At 37.6% G+C, this 21,601-nt stretch overlaps 1 protein-coding gene across 4 annotated transcripts; it reads left to right on the top strand.

Moving 5' to 3' along the window:
- Window positions 1-1,595: 1,595 nt before the first annotated feature.
- kcmf1 (potassium channel modulatory factor 1) lies at window positions 1,596-20,943 on the top strand. Of its 4 annotated transcripts, none has more exons than XR_010800515.1 (8): window positions 1,596-1,877; window positions 13,616-13,783; window positions 14,403-14,542; window positions 15,304-15,405; window positions 16,592-16,769; window positions 18,000-18,285; window positions 19,002-19,317; window positions 20,433-20,943. XR_010800515.1 is itself a non-coding variant. In XM_066662274.1 (7 exons), exons 1-7 carry the CDS (start codon window positions 1,862-1,864, stop codon window positions 19,261-19,263), a joined length of 1,152 nt encoding a protein of 383 aa, XP_066518371.1. In that variant the 5' UTR covers window positions 1,596-1,861; the 3' UTR covers window positions 19,264-19,947. The 4 variants fall into 4 exon arrangements, 1 of the variants encoding a protein (XP_066518371.1); XR_010800514.1 differs by lacking the exon at window positions 20,433-20,943 and adding an exon at window positions 19,623-19,945; XR_010800513.1 differs by lacking the exon at window positions 20,433-20,943 and adding an exon at window positions 19,626-19,945.
- Window positions 20,944-21,601: the final 658 nt, after the last annotated feature.

Raw genomic sequence — 21,601 nt, forward strand, 5'->3', positions numbered from 1 at the left:
AGACATAGAGTATACAACAAAAGAGAATGGCCCTGCTCTATATCACTAAAGTGTTTGGTTACAAATAAGTGATTGGTTTTCAGTCAAAGAAACTCTAACAGTCATTTTATGAAACAGTCATTATTTTGAAACCAGAGGGCTGATTCACAGAACCGGGTTTATGATTTAGCTAGATAAATTTAACTCTGAATTTAGGACTGTCCAATAGGGCAGCTTTTTCCTACTGGATGCATTTTATGTGAGGCTTAAATAAACTATTTAAACTGAGAAACTGAGGAAATCCTGCCTGGATTTACTAGAGATTGTGCATTGAACCTATTCTAAATATGGCCTTCCTTTGGTGGGAGAGCTGCACTGGAGTATGCAGTAGTTCATTCAGGGACTACAAAGCAATTAGATTTTTGATCTTATGTTGGACCTAATAAAATAATGGGAAAAAACAAATGAATAATCAGATTCATTTTATTTATTACAGTTTGGTGGTAAAAATGACTCAGATGTTCCTTTAAATTTGTTAACACACCCCTTAACTCTTAACACCTTGCTTTATACTTCATTTATGTTAAAAATCTGTGAACTATTAACTAGTCAATTTGTTAGTTAAAAACTATGAGTGTGCTGATGCAAGGTGAGTATCGCTAATTTGTCAAAAAATATTAAATAATGAAATTACTGATATTTCAGTATTTCCAAACAAAAAAATATTGATAAATTGTTGCTCTTAAGTAGGAAGCTATATTGCCATTAGTTAATTAAAATAAATGTGTTGTTGATGTTAAAAAATGACTGTAACAAATATTTGGACACGTACACAGATTTCCATCCTAAATTTACATTATCACAGTGTCCTGAAGAATGTTTTACTAAAACTTGTATAAGTAGAAATATGAGCAGACATAGGGCAGGTTCAAACCTAAAAGCTATGTAGCCCAGGACTAGGCTCATTTATCCATTTGTTCATTCATTCATGCATTCATCCCTACCTCATCCTGATTATGATTGCATTGTGTCTGATGCCTACCCGGAATCATAGCATAAAAGGCAAGAACAGACCCTGGACAGGGCGTCAGACAAGTCCATTGCAGTGCAGTGTACATTCATTCAGTCATTCACATATTCACCCTGTCATTCACACACTTATACCTGTGAAATATTTTGCATAGCTAATTGATTCACCAGCATGTGTTGTTGGACTGTGTGGAGAAACTGAAGAACCTGTAGGAAACCCAAGCAGGGCAATACACATGAGGACAATACACAATTCCCCTCACAGACAGTGACCTAAAGTGATGTTTGAACTGAGGGCCCCAGAGACCCTGGAGCTGTGTTGCAGTAGTGCCACCCTGTGTTGCCCCATTTTGGCTTCATAAAATGTATTAACTATGTTTTCTGATTTGTTTTAAGAACAAAATGTTAAAAGCAAATTGATATAATGAACATGACTTTTAGCTAAAATTGAATGTTTAGCAAAGGCTCTCAGACATATGTTTTTGACCAGAGTTAATGTTTTTTTTACTGTATAAATCACAAATAGTAGTCTTTTTTTCATATGCACAAGAAAATAAAAGTTACATATTGGTGTCACCTTGTGCTAGCCCACTTCTAAACGACACGAGCGCTGTTTGAACGCCCCCTCCCCGGGGGGGAAGTGGCGCCCCCTTTCGACGGCGGACAGAGCACAGCCGCCACCGCGCTCCTCACACACGGGGAGGGGGAGAGGAAGAAGTGTGAGCCCCGGATCCATCTTCAAGAGAAAATAGGAAAGAGAAACGCGTCCCACTTTTTATTTGGTTTTTAGCGGCACCTTTCCCTACAGTACGCGCCCGGGAGCCCGCGGAGGGGCTGAGTCACTATCTGTAGGATGTCCCGACATGAAGGTGGGTGGAAAAGCGAGGATTGCTGCGTCGTCGGGCAGAAGTGTAGCTCGGCGGCTAACGTTAGTCCTCCGCCGCGGGTTGCCATGTTTTGTATAGAAATGCATTGGGAAAGGGCTCATGATGGCCGCCGCCATGAATTTTGCAACCTTTTTAAACTCCCCTTTAGTTGAGAAGACGGTGGTGTTTTTCGCAGTCTCCGTTGGCTTATATTCCCAGAGAGCTCAGCGCGCTGCTAATTCTGGTCTCTCCGGTCACAGTGTTTTGGCGAACAGAGCCAAGGAGGAGCTCGGACTTTAGTTAGCGAGTTAGCGGCTAGGTTAGCGCCCTGACTGTGGCCTGTAGTAAAGGGCGAATGGAGAGCTGCCACGGCGCAGAGCTCAATTTTTCGGCCGCTGAGAGGTGACTGCTCTGTCATCAAGGTGGACAAGAATAGGTCAAGGCCCTTAGGCCTACTTTACATTTGTCCAGTATATGTCTCTATACAGTAACGTTAATTAACGTTAGCCGTTCCCAAGCAGGATGATCCAGCGACTCTACCCTATGGCACATTAGCCGAGCTAGAGAGGTCAGTCTGCTGAAATAGAGCTGCCTAGTCTCAGCAGCTCTTAATAAACGGGAGCTGCTCTGGCCTGTAGGTCCTGTAGTTCATGCTAACGTTAGCCTCCTAGCGTCTTGAGTCATGCTCTGTGGGGAGCTCTGCTGGAGCTCCGGACACTCCAGAAGTGAATGACTTGCACGTCTGCTATTAGCATTGAGCTCCGAGCTGTGTCGGCGAGACAGACGATCATTTTCTAATAACTCGTTTACAATTGAGGTTTAAAAGCTTATAGTCTTGGATTTAACCCAACCGTAAAAATATACATAGCAAGGTTGAGTGAAGGTATTCCTATATGCTTAGCTCTGTTGGTTAGTTTGCCTCTAATGACTTTCCCCCATTGACTAATTACACTCTTGGTCTGTGTTTTAGAGTCGTAGTGTGTTGCCCCAAGCTGAAAACTTAACGTAAACCTGAAAGAGGTGTGAACAGACATAACCTCAACAAAGGCTTAGTAATAACTGATAGAAATGTCTGCTTTAAAGGTGTATTAGGCATTTTACTGCCTTTAATAACTAGTACAAATTAATGCTTAAACATGAAGAACATGATTTAAAACAGTTATTTTAGCAAAGGTATTTTGGTAAAGTGTTTTGTGTGCCTGAGAAACACTGTTTGAAAAACGTCACTTTGGGCTAGAGGGGTTGTCACTGTTGTTGTGGGTCACCTGCCTGGCTGATTGAGGTAGTGCGTTGACATTAGTGCATTGCTCAGGTTTCAGGATGCACAATATTTGGCTGCTATGTAGCTTAACTAAAACAAACAGGCACTTCTTTAAAATTGCCAATTGCACAGTTAACCTAATCTCAAATGACTAGTGGGCTTTATTGCTGTAACATTATATTAAACATCTGTGTCCATGACTTGAGAAAAAAATGTGCATAGTATGTTGTACTTATTTCTTTTTCTAATGAAAACAGACTTAAAATGTCATAACTGGCTCACTCTTTAAAAGAGTACTGTTATAAAAATTATACATGGATGTCCTACATCAGTGCTGATTCATATGTTTACTGCCTAGTTCATATTAATACCTAGCTTCCCAGAAAAATTGAAATTGCTCTTCCTTTTGTTTGTCCCCAGTAGTGTTTGAATTCTGCTTCTTCATATTGCACTATTGTGGTAATACAGGCCGAACATTATCCTCAGTGACAAAGACCTCTAATTTAATTTCTTGTTGACTACGTTTACGGGACTTTGAACTACCAGGGAATGGGTGGAAAGTGAAAGTCATTATTCAGTGGTGTTCATTGATTACACCTCATGAAGGTGGAAATGAGTAGCTCTTATAATTTAAGCATTTAAAAGTAGTTAGCTACTGGGCTGTTTAGACTCTGAAGTGCCCTGGATGAGGTTGAAATCATTTTGTGGTAGTTCATACCATTTAAAAACAAAACACGGGTCAGTGCAAACAGGAGCCTTCTTGTAATAGGGTAATATTTTGTCTTGACACTAAGATGATATCTGTACATTCAAAGACAGCCCAAAAAATAATATTTGATCTTATTCCACATGTGTCACTGTGCTCAATGTGTAAAACCTGCAGTTGTGATGCTATTTTTCAAGGAGACCTTTTACCTTTGACTATTTTAACCACGGTACATTTGTTCTGGAGATACAATTATGATTAGGCATTTTGATGACAATTGAGTAGCTAGAGACAGTCTGCCAGTTCTGAGTTCAGTTACTCATTTTCTACTTTTATAGCTTAGATCAGAATTTAAAGCTCTGCTGATTTTCAAGTTTAAAGCTTCTATTCAGTTTACTTTTATTTCATTGCCTCAGCATTTTCTGCCAAAGCTGCATTTTCATGACTCGTTTTATTAAAAAGCTTTTTTTGTCATTGCTGTAGCAATATCCTGAAGTAAATAATGTCAGTTTAATGTTCATAATGTACATAAATATTTTATTATAAGCAACTCCTAGGCTGGTAAATGTAGCTAATAGCAGATTGCTATGTCATGCTCAGATATTCTCTGCATAAGCTTCAATTTATAATTTATCAGTGAAAATGTTAGGTTTTTGCAAGTAGTATATTATAATGCTATATACCATACACAGAAAAGCAGAAACATAAATGCTCTATGGTTTGGTTTGAAATCTTGCCTAAGGAGTACTTGTCATATTTCGATTGCATCTCAAACTGGTAAACTCTTTTTTTTTTTTTTTTTTTGGTTTCTTGACAAATCTGAAATGGAGATTGAAGACACTGAAAAAAGAGTAAGGAAACAGTCAAAGCTAAAACACTGCTGCCTCTCACAGCATTGCTAAACCAATATATTCTCTTTGAGAAGTGGCCAGTCCAGTGCTGAGCTCTTATGATCCCGCCCTCAGAGGACATGCCTGTCATCCCGCCCTCTGTCCAATCATTTTACAGTCCAATTCAAGAACCTGGCGAGCACCATTTGGACTTGAAAACGGACATGTAAGATGGAACTAAATGTTTTGACTACGAATATTGTGTATAAGATCATCTGCCTCCCAAACGACATTTATGGTGGAAAGGTAAATCGATAAGTGAGCCTTGTCTAGTCAAAATATTTCAGGTGGATTTGGGCAGTAAAGGCTTGTAAATGCAGGGAAGTGGTGGCCGCATGTTCACTTTTTTGTTTAGGTGGATGTCTTAGTGAAACGATGAACACTTTTCTGTGTAAATATGTTGATTATGGCACATTCTTCTTAGCTATTACGGCCCAAGTTCTTAAACTTTTCTCTTGCTTGTTCGTTCAGTTTTCCTCAGATTGGCAACCTGTCCGATCAATGAGTCTGAGGAGGAAGGGGAGGAGGCAGCCTGCTCTTTCCACTGTTTTGAAACTTTATTATAGTTCAGAGTTTAAACGCTTGGTGTCAGTATTACATATTGCTCCTTTTAATGTTTGACTAGCCTTTTACATCATATGACAACACACTAGTTCTGGGACCTGTGACACTCATATGATTATAATTTGCATTGCCGACCTAATTGTACCAAGACCATGTGAAACTGATATAAAGACAATGCATCAACAGTATAATTACCCGTGTACACGCTGATTGTCCTTTAAATAGCATAGACATAATGGCTCATTTTTTGAGGTTTTATTTAATCAGTAATTTAAAAAAGAATAACACTTGAATTTGATCGTTTATTTCAAGCTAGACAAGAATTGTGCTTTCCTTTTTTTATTCATTGATTTGTTTACAATATTACTGAGCACGATCCTGGGAACAATACATACATGGATAGAATAAATGCATAGTATAACTGATACATGAAAGGGGAGTTCAGTGGTGTGATGTTAGAGGACACCCTTGTCTGCGTGGGTTTCCTACGGGTGCTCCGGTTTCCTCCCACGGTCCAAAAACACACGTTGGTAGGTGTATTGGTGACTCAAAAAGTGTGAGTGTGTGTGTCGCCCTGCGAAGGACTGGTGCCCCCTCCAGGGTGTGTTCCTGCCTTGCGCCCAATGATTCTGTGTAGGCCCTGGACCCACCACCACCCTGAGCTGGATAAGCGGTTACAGATAATGAATGAATGAATTGCCTGATTGTGATTTGCATACAGTGATTATTTTCCGTTAGTGGTTTTATTTCAAGTTTAACAAAGAAAAATGTGAAATTAAGTTAACTTAAAACTTAACCTTAACTTTTAGCTTCTTAAAAGTTGCAAATATTACCTGTGGCTGGTCTCTGCAGTTCAAGAGCTAACAAATTTTTATGCTAATGCAAGAGTGTTGATCAAATCTGGCACGTATTTGTCTTGCTACAACATATATAGAACATATTTAGAATCACCAACAAGCTTGGTGATTTTAAAACTCATATTTGTGTTTGCAGATAAGAATTAAAAGTGACCAGTGTGTATTATGTTTTTTGTTTTGTTTTATTTTCCTTGGGCTCAATCTAAATGACTCTATAAAAAGTATTGCATCACAAAGCACTTAAAATACTGGTTTCTGCAGCTAGAGAGTGCACAGTACATTAGCCATAATACAAAGAGCCACCTGTGCATGATACCTTTGTGGACTAAACAGGGATTAGAAAGCACTTTGAGATTCAGCCTCTGAGAGACATGTAAAAGCATAAAACAAAACCATGCTCCTGTTACAGAATAACTTCAGCCTTTAAAGTATAGCCTTTAACGTATTAAATAACATCTACATTCCCATCACACCATATGTAGATTAGCCAAGTCATTTTTGGTGTATTCTTGAACATCATGATCCTGACAGCCCTACTCAGGTTGACTGAATGTGTAAAATTGTCCATAGCTGTGAGTGAATGTGTGAGTTTCACACATGAACTCCGGAGAACTTGGGACCGGCAATGTCCCAGAGTGGTCTTTCATGTATGAAGCTCACGGCAGGAGATTTTCTGCATCAGGTGAGCTCTTGCAAGGGAAATGAAACATGTTTAGGTGTGGAACAGCACCTGTGCAGCACATACAGGACACAATCTGTAAAATTTTACATTTCATTTTCACATACGCTGACTCTGCCTTTACCCGGAGTCTTTACTAGGGCACTACCAGGATAAAGTCCTGTTAACATTGGGGACGAATGTTACGAGTGGATGCGTTCACACGTAACGCCGGAACATTTCTGGGTTGCAATGAATGAATGAGAGTTTTATTTATTTATTTAAACTCTTGTGACTAGTAGACACTAGTGATTAGGAATGTGTGGTTTGGTCGATTGAAGCATGACAGCTTTCTTCAAAAACATATTCTTATTTTGCTGAATTTAATTTATTGGAAAATATAAAACTTAAACATAGCATATGCATGTGAGGAACATCATCGGTTTTAGAACAAACTGCGGGATCAGTAAAAGTTCTCAGAATTGATGAAAGCAAAATCTCAGTACAAGAACTTCCTTTTACGTTTTAGAGAGTTCATTTACCATTTTGGAGATAAATGTTTATGTCTGGCAGCACTTTTTCAATCAGAACCCCTTCTTACCCTTCAAACTAGAGCACCAGCACCAAATCCAAAGCTTCCTTTCAGTCATGCCTCTTCTGTAGAGCAGATGAGCCCAATGGAAATCATAATATTCTCAACAAATCATGCCTACTCCAGCCAGTCACTCATAAAAAGGGGCATGGATATTATTTAGCTATCAAGTTACGCATCAAGGAGAAAAACCGCCAGAGTCATGTTGGAGGCCTTTGTTAGCTTTTAGGGTGCTTTCACATCTACTTTGTTTGGAACAAGTACAAACTACGTAAAATGCTTTAAATGTAAATTTGTTAGTTACCATGTCTATACCATGCTGCTTATATAATATATATGCAATATATAATATCAGGGATATGCACATGAAGGAGAAAAACACATGTCTCTACATCAGTTGATTTGGATTTTATGTCATGTGTTACTGTAGTAAACATAAAGTAAAATTTCAAACAAATGCTATTCCCAATGTGGTATTTCTGCTTTTTTTCCCCAAGCTGTGTGTGTTCTTGCTAAATTGTCTGTCGAAAATGTAGCAGATCAAATGTATACAGTTTAATGTGACCTTTCAGAGCCTGGTCTGGATTTTCAGATGCTCTTGTGGTGCTTTTCCACCGCATGGCATCAGCTTGTCTCTGCGTTGCTTGACATGATTTCACTTGATAATTTTTCCACTAGCACAGCTTCCCTGTAAAATGTAGGCTGTCTTTTAATGGGAACGGAAACCATAACAACGGCAGCAGTAACGTTAAGCACTGTTTAATTTTTGTGTATTGTGTTTTTTTTTTTTAATTAATTAATTTATTAATTTTTAATAATTTTTATTAATACTTTTATTATATAGATTTTTTTTGACTGAAGAGTCAAAAGCAGAGTTTTCCTTGTTGCAGCGTATGGCTCTTGTTGAATCAGTGGCCGAGTTTTTCGTCGGCCACTGATTCAAGGAGCGTTTGAAACACGCCATGCTCTTACATTTGTAACTTAGAGATTTTTCAAGCAACTGGTTTGTGTTGGGGGTCTACATTTCATGGTGATTGACAAGTCTCTCTGCCCAGTCAGCGCTCTGCAAGGTTTACATGTCACATTTAGTACCTACTCGGCTCGCTTACCACCAGACATAGGCAGGGACTAAAAAGTACATGTTTGCAGGGGCCAGGTACCAGATTTGACTTGTGGAAAAGCTAGAGTCAAGTCGAGTTGAGTAGTTTACCCCCAGCTGGAGAAATACTTCAATGGTTGCTGTCACTTGGACATTTTGTTCTATGCTCTGCCATCATGCACAAAACATGGGGAAGGCCAAAGTTTCCACAGGGCGGCACTAACATGCATGCCTTTATGCCACGACATCTTTACATAGAAATGAGTTGTTTGGTGTTATAGGACCTTTTCAAAAGACAATGCAGTGCAAAGCAAAGACTGTGCAAATGTTGGGAAGTTTACTAAAATGCTTTGCTCCAATGCATCAGTCAAAAACATGCCAAGAAATTATGTTTTTTTTTTCTAAAATTGCTTAAATACCACAGTGTTTTATAGATTACACTAAAGAATGAAGTATAAAAGGCTGTAAGGCCCATGTATAAGGCTCTTTATTTGGTAAAATCCTGTCCTATAAGCTGTACATGAACTGGTAAATAGACTAAATTGTGCACTGCTGTGCCTTACATTATCTGTACACAGAAAGGCTCAACAAATCAAATATTTTTACTGAGAGACAGTGGACGGACCTATGAAATAGAAATCTTCAGTAATCTTTTCCAAACACTTTTGTTGACAGCGACCATGTTTCAACCTCGCAAATATTTTGCAAAACTGTCTTCAGTACTTGCGTGACCATATCATGTTCATTCATTCATTATCTGTAACCACTTATCCAGTTCAGGGTCGTGGTGGGTCCAGAGCCTACATGGAATCATTGGGCGCAAAGCAAGAATGCACCCTGGTGGGGGCGCCAGTCCTTCACAGGTCAACACACACCTACAGACACTAGAAACCGGAGCACCCTGAGGAAACCCACGTGGACACAGGGAGAACACACAAAACTCCTCACTGACAGTCACTCGAAGTGGGACTCGAACCCACAACCCCCATGTCCCTGTTTTTGAGAAATAGTTTCTTCCTTTTGATCTGTCTTGCGTTAATAGTAAGCCTTGTTTGAATAATATAATTATTCATATTTAAATGGCAAATAATTAGTTGACATTTATTGACTAATGGGTGATATTCAGTGTAAAAAGCTGTGTGCATTTGTTTAGCTTTGGAGAACTAAGATAGAGGCTGAATCTCATTCTTTATAATTTACATCATGTGCTGGATATTCCATTGTTGCCTCATATGTACAGAAAGATGCAACAAGATGTAATGTTCAGTATACTTATCCAGTGCAGCAGACATGTCAGACTTGAACTCTTAGGGTGTATTCACACATGGCCCAATTGAATCCTTATGTGCTTGAACACTGCCCCCACACCTACCCACTCCCGCACTGGCCTGTGCTCACACTGTGTTTAATGTTCAGGGCCCAAGCACAATTACTACCTCAGTCTGTGGCTTTTATTTCAAAATAATGTACTTTTGCACAGCACTGTGGAGTTCTGGAATGTCTCAGCCTCTCTGCCCTCTCACATGCCTTATAGATTTATCGATTATGCAATGCAGTGATGTTCATTTAACCATACGGAGCAAATAGTTACGGCTAGGAGTCACATACTTTGCCCAATACCTGGGCAAATATTTCCGGCAAACCCTAAACCACAGCACACGTTCATTTCTTTGAATCATTTCAGCTTCCTTGCCTGGGCACTATATATAGCACTAGTCAAACAAACCAGACTTTGGGGTCAAATGTGCCTGGACACGGTACAGGTTGCCTTGTGTGAGTAAACCCTTAAATAAACAAGAATACACAGGTACACAACTAAATAGGCCTGTCACAATAATTACAGTATCAACTTATCGGCATTAACTCAATCATTTTTGCTGACCTTGATATTGTCCATTGTGTTACACGTGTTTGTTTCCATAAATTATTGACATCAATATTCTGCTTTGTTTTGCTCTGTTGGAGGTGGGGCATGTAGTGTAGGAAAAAGTGCAGTGCATGCCATGCAATGACCAGTATATTAATAATGGCGGTTCTTTGAACAAAAAGCAGACTGGGACAGGTAAACTCATGTTGCTAGAAGCCAATAGGTGTGTTTCTCAAAGACCAGATAAATCCAGACAAAGTTTTGAGTTGTAAATCTAAATGGAAGCCAAATTTCACAGCTGCGGTGTGGGAAAATTTTGGCTTAAACAAAGTCAAAATACCAGCTAGTTCATGTTAATTCACTCTCTTCATTCTTTCGACTTGGAAACAATGGCAATGAAAGATGGCAATACAAGATACCTTAAAGCACATCTCATATATAGCCTTCAAGTTTTCTCAGCTAGGAAGAAAAAACGCATTTGGAGAGGGACCTTCCCAACAGTTGGCTGTTACAGATGCATGGATTTATTTTAATTGTAATTTATTTAGGATATTTTGTTTTTTTTCAGTGACTGAACATTTGTTAATAATTAAAAGTTATACATTTTCTAAATAATATATACACATCAGTGTTTCTGCTACGTGTGTTTTAATTATTGCTGCCACTGCATCAACATTTAAATAATTTCATGAAACCGAATTACAAAAGCAGAGGGCTTTGATTTCGGAGTGAGGAATACAAGGAGTGGAAAAATGACTCCTGCCACCCTGCTTCTATTTCTATGCAGCTGATACGTGAGCGCGAGAGGGAGAATAGACGAGAGGAAAAAAGAAAGGAAGATTAAACTGTCTTACGTTAAGTTGGATAGGTTTTACAGTAACATTTAGAATGTTACTTTCGTTTTGGCATTTACTGCCTAATGAATGTTTAGATTCTATATATAGTTTAAGATAGTGCTGTCAAGGCTAATGTGTTCATTTTTAAAACGGATTAATAAAATTACCAAGTTTGACATCAATATTTATTTAGTAAATTAAGAGATTTTAATTCAGAAATCATCAAAACTACACTGAGATAATTATAATAAAGAGAAAAGCTTCCTCTCTCCAGGTTGTCATGTACATTACACTCACACATGTATTTGTTTTTTTTCCTCCAATACAAAGAATGACTAATTTTAACTTGTAATTTATCACAGAATTGTGTTGCAATTAATGATTGAATGAATATGTATATAATTTGTGTTGATTTTACATTGAGTCTTTTATGTTAAATTTTCAATTCAATTTATCAAAAGCTTCATGTAATTAAGCATGGTTTTATTTTTTATCCGTCCACAGACTTTAAGCTATTTTTCTTTAAGGGAATATATATAGGTTTGGGTGTAAGCCCTTGTTAATCACCAACATTTTATGTTTATTTTATACTTATTTAATCCCATAACTGTTACATGATAGCAGTTACTCCCCAGCCCTGTATATAATTTTCAGACGAGTTTGCTAAAATATTTCTCAAAGAAGAGGATGATGCCTAGTGTGGAAGATACCCAGGTAACATTAGTTAACTAGGGAGGCTAGGGGCTTAAGGTTTTTTTGTGTGCTCTAAAGTTTTGAAGGGAAAAATGCTTTTTGGTTCTAAAATATGTAAAATTAGTTGTGGCATACTGGTTGTGTGATTTTATTTATTTTTAAAATGTTATTTATTTAATTTGATTTTTTAATTTTACTTTTAATTCTTCACTTTTTTTGTGTTGCACAGTTTGGGTATATATATATATATCACAATTTGTTCTCTGACAAAATACATCCAAAATAGGCCTATCAGTGTTGTAGCTGAAACTGTAAGTGATATTGCTGTTGCCTCATTTTAGTTTTCCATTTAATCTTAAATTAATCAGCAGTTACATTCTTCCACCCTGTAGATGGTGCACCAGTTAAAATGGAAAATCAGAAAAAGGAACCAACATCAGTGCTATTATGTAGCTTAATTTTCCTTTATATATGCCGTGTGTATATATACATTTGCAAACGTTAATCAAAATTTATCACAAATATTATCTAATAAATATTAATTTCAAAAGACTCAGGAGAGACTGCTCCTGATTTTAGATTTAAATTGATAGTTAGCATTGTGTTTTCTTGTAGAGTCAATCTATACCTAAATTGCTGTCTTGTGCATGTCTTGCTGTACCTCTAAATATACGGCAGTATCATATTTTTTTCTACAAAACATTTAGACATTTAAACATATACAAAAACAATGTGGTGGCCCAAAAGAGATGTTTAGATGATACTAAGCTACAATTATATAATAGTGTTTTATTAAATTTACTGCAGTGTTTCTGGGCTCAGATGTCGGGGTTTATTTTGTGCGTCATGTCAGACATTGTACTTATGAAAATAAATGCAATTAGAAGATTTCTTTTGAATGAATCTTATAGCTGAATGGTTGATTCAGATATAACTCTCACAGTATTGCCTTTCTTTAGTAGCTACTCTATCATTTATTAGTGTTTATAAAATGGACTTAAGGTGACTAGGTCCATGCATGGTAAAATATAAGTTAAGATCAAAGATATGTACAAAATAAAAAAAAATTGATCAGTTGAATTTCCTCTGCCTCTCGTTTTACTCTGCATACATTGTTCTCCCTTTCCTTGGGACTTAGTAATTGTGTTCTGTCTATCTTAGTTTTAAGTGCAGCCTTTACGAAGATTGTAAATTGCAAACTGTCCTGTTATACAATAAGTCTCTGTCTCTGCCACTCCTACCCCGACCCAAATGCTGGAGGTAGAGAAAGTTTGAAAATAAACAAAATAAGCAATGGTGCACGATATATCGGCAGCTGATATATTATTTGCAGATATGTGGGTTTTTCGGTTATTGTTTTTGGTCTGATATTGGAAAGTTAGCCGATATTACAAATGATAACTTGGTGCCTTTTTTGCTTGCGCATATGCACTGACGCCTGTACATACACGTTTTCCACAAAACAAATTCTGGGATTAAATTTCTTCGTTGTGAAAACCCAATTTAAAATATCAGCGATGCTCAGTACACGCACACACAGCGCTGTAAACACACACACGGTTAAACGACAGAAAGATACCCTCAACCACCAAAGTGCAGGACCCCAGCTTATATAAAACACATGAAAATAAATATAGAGTCCCCCCCTGCTTTACTTTTTGTTTACTGTACACTTGTTATGGAATTAATTAACTCTTCCTGATTGTCTTGGCTTGCAGGTGTGAGCTGTGATGCGTGTTTAAAAGGGAACTTCAGAGGGCGCAGATACAAGTGTTTAATTTGCTACGATTACGACCTGTGTGCATCGTGCTACGAGAGTGGAGCTACCACAACTAGACACACCACGGAGCACCCCATGCAGTGCATACTAACCAGGGTAGACTTTGGTAAGTTTCCCCAGTCCAATACTTGTTAATATAGGCAGTTTCATACCTTTCATACCAAAGTGATGTAATTGAGGACAAAACGCTGGATGTCGTAACACTCAAAAAATGAAACAATACACCAATGTGTTCACAACTTTTGTTTTACAACAATTAAAAACGCATATATCATTTTTTTTTAATTATGGGGAACAGAGGAAGAGCAAAGAAAATGAGAAAATTAGGAATAATGGCATAATAACTGGAAAAAGTGAGAGGGGATGAAAAATTCAAGGGGACAAGAAAAAGAGAATTAGAGAGGGGAAAAATAATTCAAGGAAACAAGGAAAGGAGAACGAGAGAGGGAGAAAGTGAAAAGGAGAGCGGCAAGCAGGGGTATAATGGGAGATAAAAAGAAATGTATGTATTTATTTATTTATATTTTATAGAAATGTGTGATCAGTATTTACACTGTGGTCTGTTTCTCATTTTTTCGTTAAAAATACTCAGCCGTAGGGACAGTGGCTCAATATCAAACAATGGGAATAGACCATAGGAGGTATGGTCTGTTCCAGCCTTTACTTGTGTAAGAAAATTGTATTTTTGTGAAGTACTTGATGATGTTTTCTCCGTTCCTCCATAGACCTTTATTATGGTGGAGAGGCATTTTCAGTAGAGCAGCCCCAATCGTTTACCTGTCCCTATTGTGGCAAAATGGGTTACACGGAAACGTCTCTACAGGAGCATGTCACCTCAGAGCATGCAGAGACTTCCACAGAGGTGGTGAGTACACAGTTTGCCTCTAGATTGCCAGACCAGGACTGTTGTTTTATGGTCAGTCTTCCATTTTTATAGAGGTAAATATACATGTTTGTAGGCTCCTGCTACAGAAACCTTAACCTCCTATTCCTTTCACCTCCAACACATTTCGTCTGTGTGCAGTGACAAATTTAGAATAACATTTCCATTTCTCACTATTCCTAGTAAATTTTGTTCAGACTTTTTATTCATTGCACTTGGTCTGGACCAAACAAGAAAATTATATATTGATATATTTTAGTCCTGATTTGGGTTTACACTGGCACATTTACATCTCGACCAAAGCAAGTTTAAAAAAATAATAATAATTTTACATGATTTACATAATTATCGGGGTTGTCATGTGCTTGCTTGGATGCTGCAGTTTGTTTCAAGTATGAATGGAATATGAGGCATCAAAAGGAACCAAACACGTGATGCCCCAATATATAACAATAATTACACCATGATGGGACATAGTTTAGAAACGTGTTGAGACCGTGCTTATTTAATGCACACCAGAGTTCCAAATTGAGTGTTCAAACGTAATTGAACAAACCGCATTAACAGAACAATAGCAGCAGAGTTCATTTTAATTCAGTCTATATGCACCCTAAGTATTCACATGCTAAATATTCGAATTATACCTTTTCTCTCAAGGTGAAAAGGTCAAAAAAAGAAATTGCAGTTTCCTTTTTGAGGCGATTAAATTTTGTAACAAAATCCACTCTCTCCCTTTTTTTCAGATCTGCCCGATATGTGCAGCTTTGCCTGGAGGTGACCCCAATCATGTGACAGATGACTTTGCTGCTCATCTCACACTTGAACACAGAGCACCTAGAGATTTAATATCCTTTTTGTAGTAGTATACATTTAATAATTGTGTGGGGAACTTGTTTGTGTCATTCATGTTAATGTGTTTTAAGGACTGCGTTAATAATTGTATGTACTTTATCATCATTGCAGTGTAATTTCTGCAGTATACACATCTAAAAATACAGTGATTTAAAAAAACATAAATAAATGAAGTAAATAACATATAGCTCTTTTCACATACCCAAGGACACTTTACAATTGGGGGTGGGGGTCAGAGAGAGAGAAAATATTCAGAGAAATGACAGGATTTGAGCTTAGATCTGAAAATGGAAAGAAAGGTGGAAAAGTTGATGGAAGAGTCTAAGGAGTTCTAAAGTTTGGGGGCAGCAAACCTTAAAGACCGGCCACCCACAAAGAGCCTATACATAGGAATGGTCAGAAGACCAGTACAAACAAATCTGAGTTTGCACAGAGGGGCATAGGGATGTAGACAAGAGGACAGATAGGTGGGAGCAAGGCCGTGTAAGCCCTTAAATATCAGCAGGAGGATTTTATATTTAATGAGCTCTGTAAATTTAAAATCTGTTAAATTAGAATTTATGGACACAGCATCAAAGTGGTGTAATTAGATTAGAAGGAATGTAGTATTAGGAGTCTTGCACTAGACCAGCCTGAACCCCAGGTTCCAATGTGTGAGGGTTCTGTGCTTGGAGGACTGGTGTCTAGCACAGTTAAATACCACTTCAGTTTAAACTCAGTTCTGCATTATGTAGTAAAATAATAAGCATTTTCTCAGTCACTGTTTGCAAAACGTTTGCAGTGTGTGATATTCAAAATGTGGATGGAACAGTAAAATTGGTTTATATATAAAAACTGTTTCTGTGGGTTAAGTTTGACCCATCAACACCCAAATAATTTTTCCTGACACTTGTCATTTAATAATTTAAAAAATGTGCTCTACTTTATAATATAATTAAAGGAGCAATTTGTTGGTTCAATATAAGTTTAGTTGAGGACAGTATACTTTAAATTTATTTTGGACCGTGATATTCACGGTAAATATTGGGTTTTGGCATTGGTACACAATTTCCATGATGCTTTCACAATTATGATCAAAATAAAAAATCCATCATCTCACATCTCATTAACCAGTGAAAGCCCAGGTGTGTGTATATGTATATATCACTGTCACTTAGTCCTTAACCATCCTGGCTTCACGATGAGACCAGTGGTGTGCGGCATGTGCGCCGGATGTTCCACCCTGGCCGTGGGCTGGGCGGTCCAAGAGCACGCAGGACTAACATGCACTTTACCAGCAGCTCCACCGGGGGGCTCTCTTCTTCACAAAGCTCATCCTACTCTCCAAGCAATAGGGAAGCCATGGACCCCATAGCAGGTGTGTTTGTAGCAGCTGATGTGATAGACTGTGTATACTGTTGCGTAATCATTATAAAATATTTCTTAATTTTATGATTTAACCCATAAAGTTTTAATACTTGGTAAGCTTTCAGTTCTTAAACTCAGCACATTTTTTATAATGTTTCCAATATAATTGTTTTTTACAATTTTAAAATATGATGTTGTTATTAGTGTTGATATATTCTTTAAGGGTCATGTAAGCTCAGATAATTTAGCTCAGCATTGAATTACTGCTAAAACGCTGTTTTCTATTTCTACCTTTGAAAATTGTACAGTTTTTGCATAACAATGCATAAACTCAAATAACAAAAAAATAATTACACATTAGTTGGAATAATACAAATATACTTCACAAAATAAAAAAAATAGAATAATTTTTAATATTTAAAACCATTACATGTTCATTTAATTTAATTAAATCTTGTTTATTTAGTAAATGACAAAGCATAACAAAGGGGTACAGAAAGATGACAGTTACATGTTATAAATACATTTGATAATACTCTACAAAGTTGTCCACATAGATACCAAAGGCATATAAATAGAAAAAAAGATGGCCCATACACCACTGTATACACATTCAGCACTGCGGCATATCTCTGACAGTAGTTTTTTACGTGTAATCCAAGAACTTAACCCAAACTTGATAAAACTTATTGGTTTTTGTTATCTAGATTACCACAAAAGGTAAAACAATTCTCATCCATTTCATATCATGGCCTTGAGCACATTAAACTGCAAAGACTTTGTTACTTATCACTTCTTAGAAGCGTTTGTGTTCATTAAGAAGCCTTTGAAGATATTTCCAGATGTAAAAATGACATTGGTACAATAATTTAGGTAAACTGTAATGTTCAAAATTTAACTATGTCTGAGGACAAAAATGCACCTCAGAGCTTACTGGCTAGTTAGTAGTCTGAAGTAGGATTGAGATGACTTCTTTTGACATTTCATATTACTATTTTAAAACAGATGGTTAAATTTACACAAGCATTAGAGGTAACGAAGGTATCTAATGGGCATTTTAAGTGGAAGTTTGAAATCCAATGGTATGGGATGGCACAAGTGACAGAAGCAGTTGCTATATATGTAAATGAAGTTAGTGTGTTGATATAAAGGTTCACTGCATCATACTTTGTATTCTGACCTTCTCCTTTTATCTTCCTGTCACACCCCCCACCCCCAATTCCTTTCTACCGGTTCGTAGAGCTGCTGTCACAACTTTCAGGTGTGCGGCGCTCAGCAGGTGGACAGCTTAACTCCTCGGGTCCATCTGCTTCACAGCTACAGCAGTTGCAGATGCAACTGCAGCTGGAGCGGCAGCAGGCGCAGGCGGCGCGTCAGCAGCTGGAGACAGCACGTAATGCCACGCGCCAACGAAGCAACCCAAGCAACATCAACGCCAGCATCGCCCCGCCCAGCTCCACCACAAACACAGCCATGACTGAGAGCAACCCACTGGCTTCACACAGTTCCCAGTTTCTCCTCACACGGTATGGCCAAAACACCTCTGCTTTCTTGTTTTCTGCATGCTTGAGTTTCCCAGCTGTTGTTTTGGGGACCGTTGTACTAACAGTACTTATGAATTCTTGTAAGTTGGTCTGAACAAAACGAATTAGTGCTTATCTAACCTTTCTTTTGCATGTTTATAGATATATATTTTTAAAAACAAACATAATCAATGCAAACCAATCACATCCTAAATGTTCAGTATTGAAACTTCTTCCCTCTAGAAGGATCTGTTGATCAATGAAAACAAATACAAGTCTGCACAAGCTTTTTTTTTTTAAATTATATTTCTGAACATAACCCCCATAAATATGTTTATTTTATTATTAAATATATTTATAATTATATATTTATTATTATTAAATATATGTTTATTTTATTATTTATTATGTTTATTTCATTACTCTGTGTTATTGACATGGCCATAAACCAAATATTTACAACTAAAACCTATTCCCTGTGTGATCTACACTCGGCCAGTAAATTCATGACTGAAACTCCTGGCAAAAATGCACAACAGCAGCGTAACATAAGATAAATAGAAAATGAATTATTACACCTCCGTATTGATGAGTTTTATTAAAGCACTTTGCACTCTGCATGATGTTTGCGACCTGTTACCAACGTCATGAACTGACAAGTTTTAAAACAAGACCAAGCTTCATTCTAAATAACTTTTCCCTCCTCCCCGCTCTCCCAGGTTGAACGAGCCAAAGATGTCAGAAATGGAGCGGCAGGCTTTGGAGAGCGAGAGAGCTGATCGCAGCCTGTTTGTGCAGGAGTTGCTGCTGTCCACGCTGATGCGCGAAGAAAGCTCGTCCTCAGATGAGGAAGAGCGGCGAGATTTTGCTGACTTCGGAGCTATGGGCTGCGTGGACATCATGCCTTTGGACGTGGCGCTGGAGAGCCTGAACCTGAAGGAGAGCTCTGCCGGCAAAGAGCCTCCACCTCCTCCTCTTTGATGATATCCCACCACCACGCAGACTATGTCCTCTGTGCTGTAACTGCCAATGACGGTGGGCAAACACACAGCTCTCAATTTTTTTTCCCCTGGGGTTTGTTTTTGTTTGTTTTCTTTGTTTTCTTTTTTTCTTTTTTTTATTATTATTTTTTTTCTCTCGGTGATTGTAATTTCAGGTCTGTCACCTTTGTTACATTGTAAAAATCCATAACAAGGAGAGCAAAAAATGAGAGGAAAAAGATCCAATAAGTGAGAACAAGTGTGTTTGTGTGTGTGTGAGTGTGAGTGAGAGAGAAAGTATAAAGACAGAAATATATAAAGTTGATAATCAATTCCACATAACTAATTTTTTTCCTTTAGCAGGTGAGCGTAGGTAGCTGTGGCAGACCTCTGCTTCCTGTGTCTAACAAAAGGCTCTCCTTATAAATACTCCACATTCAGAAACTGAAGAGGAAACAGAGTCCTTCTCTAATGAAGCTGCTGTGTGTATTTATGAATATTAATGAATAAAAAGTGCTTGGATGGTTTACCATAACTACTGCATGAGGTTATTTGCAGCGTGCATGATTTTTAATGACACTGTCATTAAAATGGCAAAAAATCCCAAAGCTTTCTTTAATTTTTTCAAAGAGTTACTTGAACTGATGTGTTTTGAATGGAGTATCATAGAATCAAAAATTTGAGAAACTTTTTTTTTTTTTTTTTTTTTTTTTTTTTTACCTTTTTATAAAGAAACACAAAAGCAAAATTTGAGTCTGCAGCAGCTTCATAAGAAAATAATGCAATACATTTTTGTTTTTTCTTTTTTAATGTTTTTCCCCTAATCTTCAATCTGCCCTTGCTCAACCCCGCCTTTTCGTGAGCTGGGACGCGACTAGCTGCAAAAACTCAATTCCGCCAGTGCTGCAGAAAACAACGACAAATCTGAAGCAAATTTACCAAGCTCATATGACCGAGGCAGTTTTTCTTTCTGCTATGAAGTACAACAAATTAGAAATGCCTGCAGACAAAAGGACAACTCGCCTCTTTAACGTTTTTTCCCTAGATGTTGATGTTTTAGTGACAACTGTGTAATCACCAGATGTACTTTCTAACTTTTGCACCTGTACAGAACAGTTAGCCTCTCCATGCTCATCACACTCTGCTTCTCACTTTCTTTGCTTCCAATAGACAACAGCTGCTGCTCTCAACATGTTGCTGAGGCCCAGTGCTGATCTAGGATCTGTGTTGGTGACCACAATCACAATAAACAGGGGAGGAGTTTGCTAAGTAGATCAGAACTATGACTCAAAGTCTTTTGAATTGCAGACCCAAACCTTTTTTCAGTGCAGATTGTTTTTAAACTTTACCTCTTCCGTCAGTGGAGGAAGGAGCGTTTGAGATTTGCCACTTTTTTTTTTCAACATTTTAAAACAAATGATAATTTTTTGCTCTGCTAAAAAAAAGCACCTTCTATTTATTCAGGTTTTGTTTGTTTGTTTCTCTTTTGATTCTTTTAAGCCTTGTGATTTAATCATGCCACCTCCATGCCTATACTCTTATCCTCAATGTAAAATACAATGAGATGTATATTGAATTTGTGCGTTAACTTTCATAATGGTTCTAGGACATGGGCAGACTTTCTTTTTTAATGTAAAATTTAGAATACTACAATAAAAACAGCGCACAGCTTTTGATGAAAATGAACCCACCATCCTGTCGCTCTTTGTGGCTGTTCTACTTGCGTAGTCATGTATAAACACACTAATACTAATGTAAGAGTTAATATTTAAAGTTATAGATCACTATATTATGTCGAGGAGTTAACATATTAAGTAGTTAAGTGCCTGCAATATACATTTAATAACACTTTGATTTTGCTGCACACTCAACCAGTTTATTAACACTGCTCAATAATGGCGATTACCCGATTGGCACGTGTAAGTTAGTGTAAACGCTAAACTGAGACCACTGTGTTGAACGTTACTGTCGGATTTTTAAAAGGCTCTGGCTGATGAACAACATACTAGATATTGCCTTTATTCATTTTCGTATTCCAATGGCTTAAAGATGGGTATCATCCAGTTTGTGACGTTTGCTTGTTTGTAATAATCTTTAGCTCTAGGCATCATCTCAAAGTTAGAGCTCTATGTGAATGTCTGACGAGACAGATGGCCTTGTTCAGTCAGACGTTATTTGCCGCAGGGAATCATTATTTCTTGCCCTCAGTGGACTGAATCAGTATTACGACAAACGAATGTACTTCATCAGTCTGACCTAAGCATGAAACGGTACCGGGTTTCACGGTAAACCACTGTAAAAATTGTTAGTGATACTGTTTTAATGGTAATTACTGCGGT

Source organism: Hoplias malabaricus, chromosome 2 (genome assembly GCF_029633855.1).
Source record: "Hoplias malabaricus isolate fHopMal1 chromosome 2, fHopMal1.hap1, whole genome shotgun sequence".
NCBI lineage: Eukaryota > Metazoa > Chordata > Actinopteri > Characiformes > Erythrinidae > Hoplias > Hoplias malabaricus.

Excerpts from the sequence above, each read along its gene's own strand:
- kcmf1 (XM_066662274.1), top strand. Across the intron at positions 16,770-17,999 it reads AGCCATGGACCCCATAGCAG|AGCTGCTGTCACAACTTTCA; the intron begins GTGTGTTTGTAG and ends ACCGGTTCGTAG. Across the intron at positions 18,286-19,001 it reads TCCCAGTTTCTCCTCACACG|GTTGAACGAGCCAAAGATGT; the intron begins GTATGGCCAAAA and ends CCGCTCTCCCAG.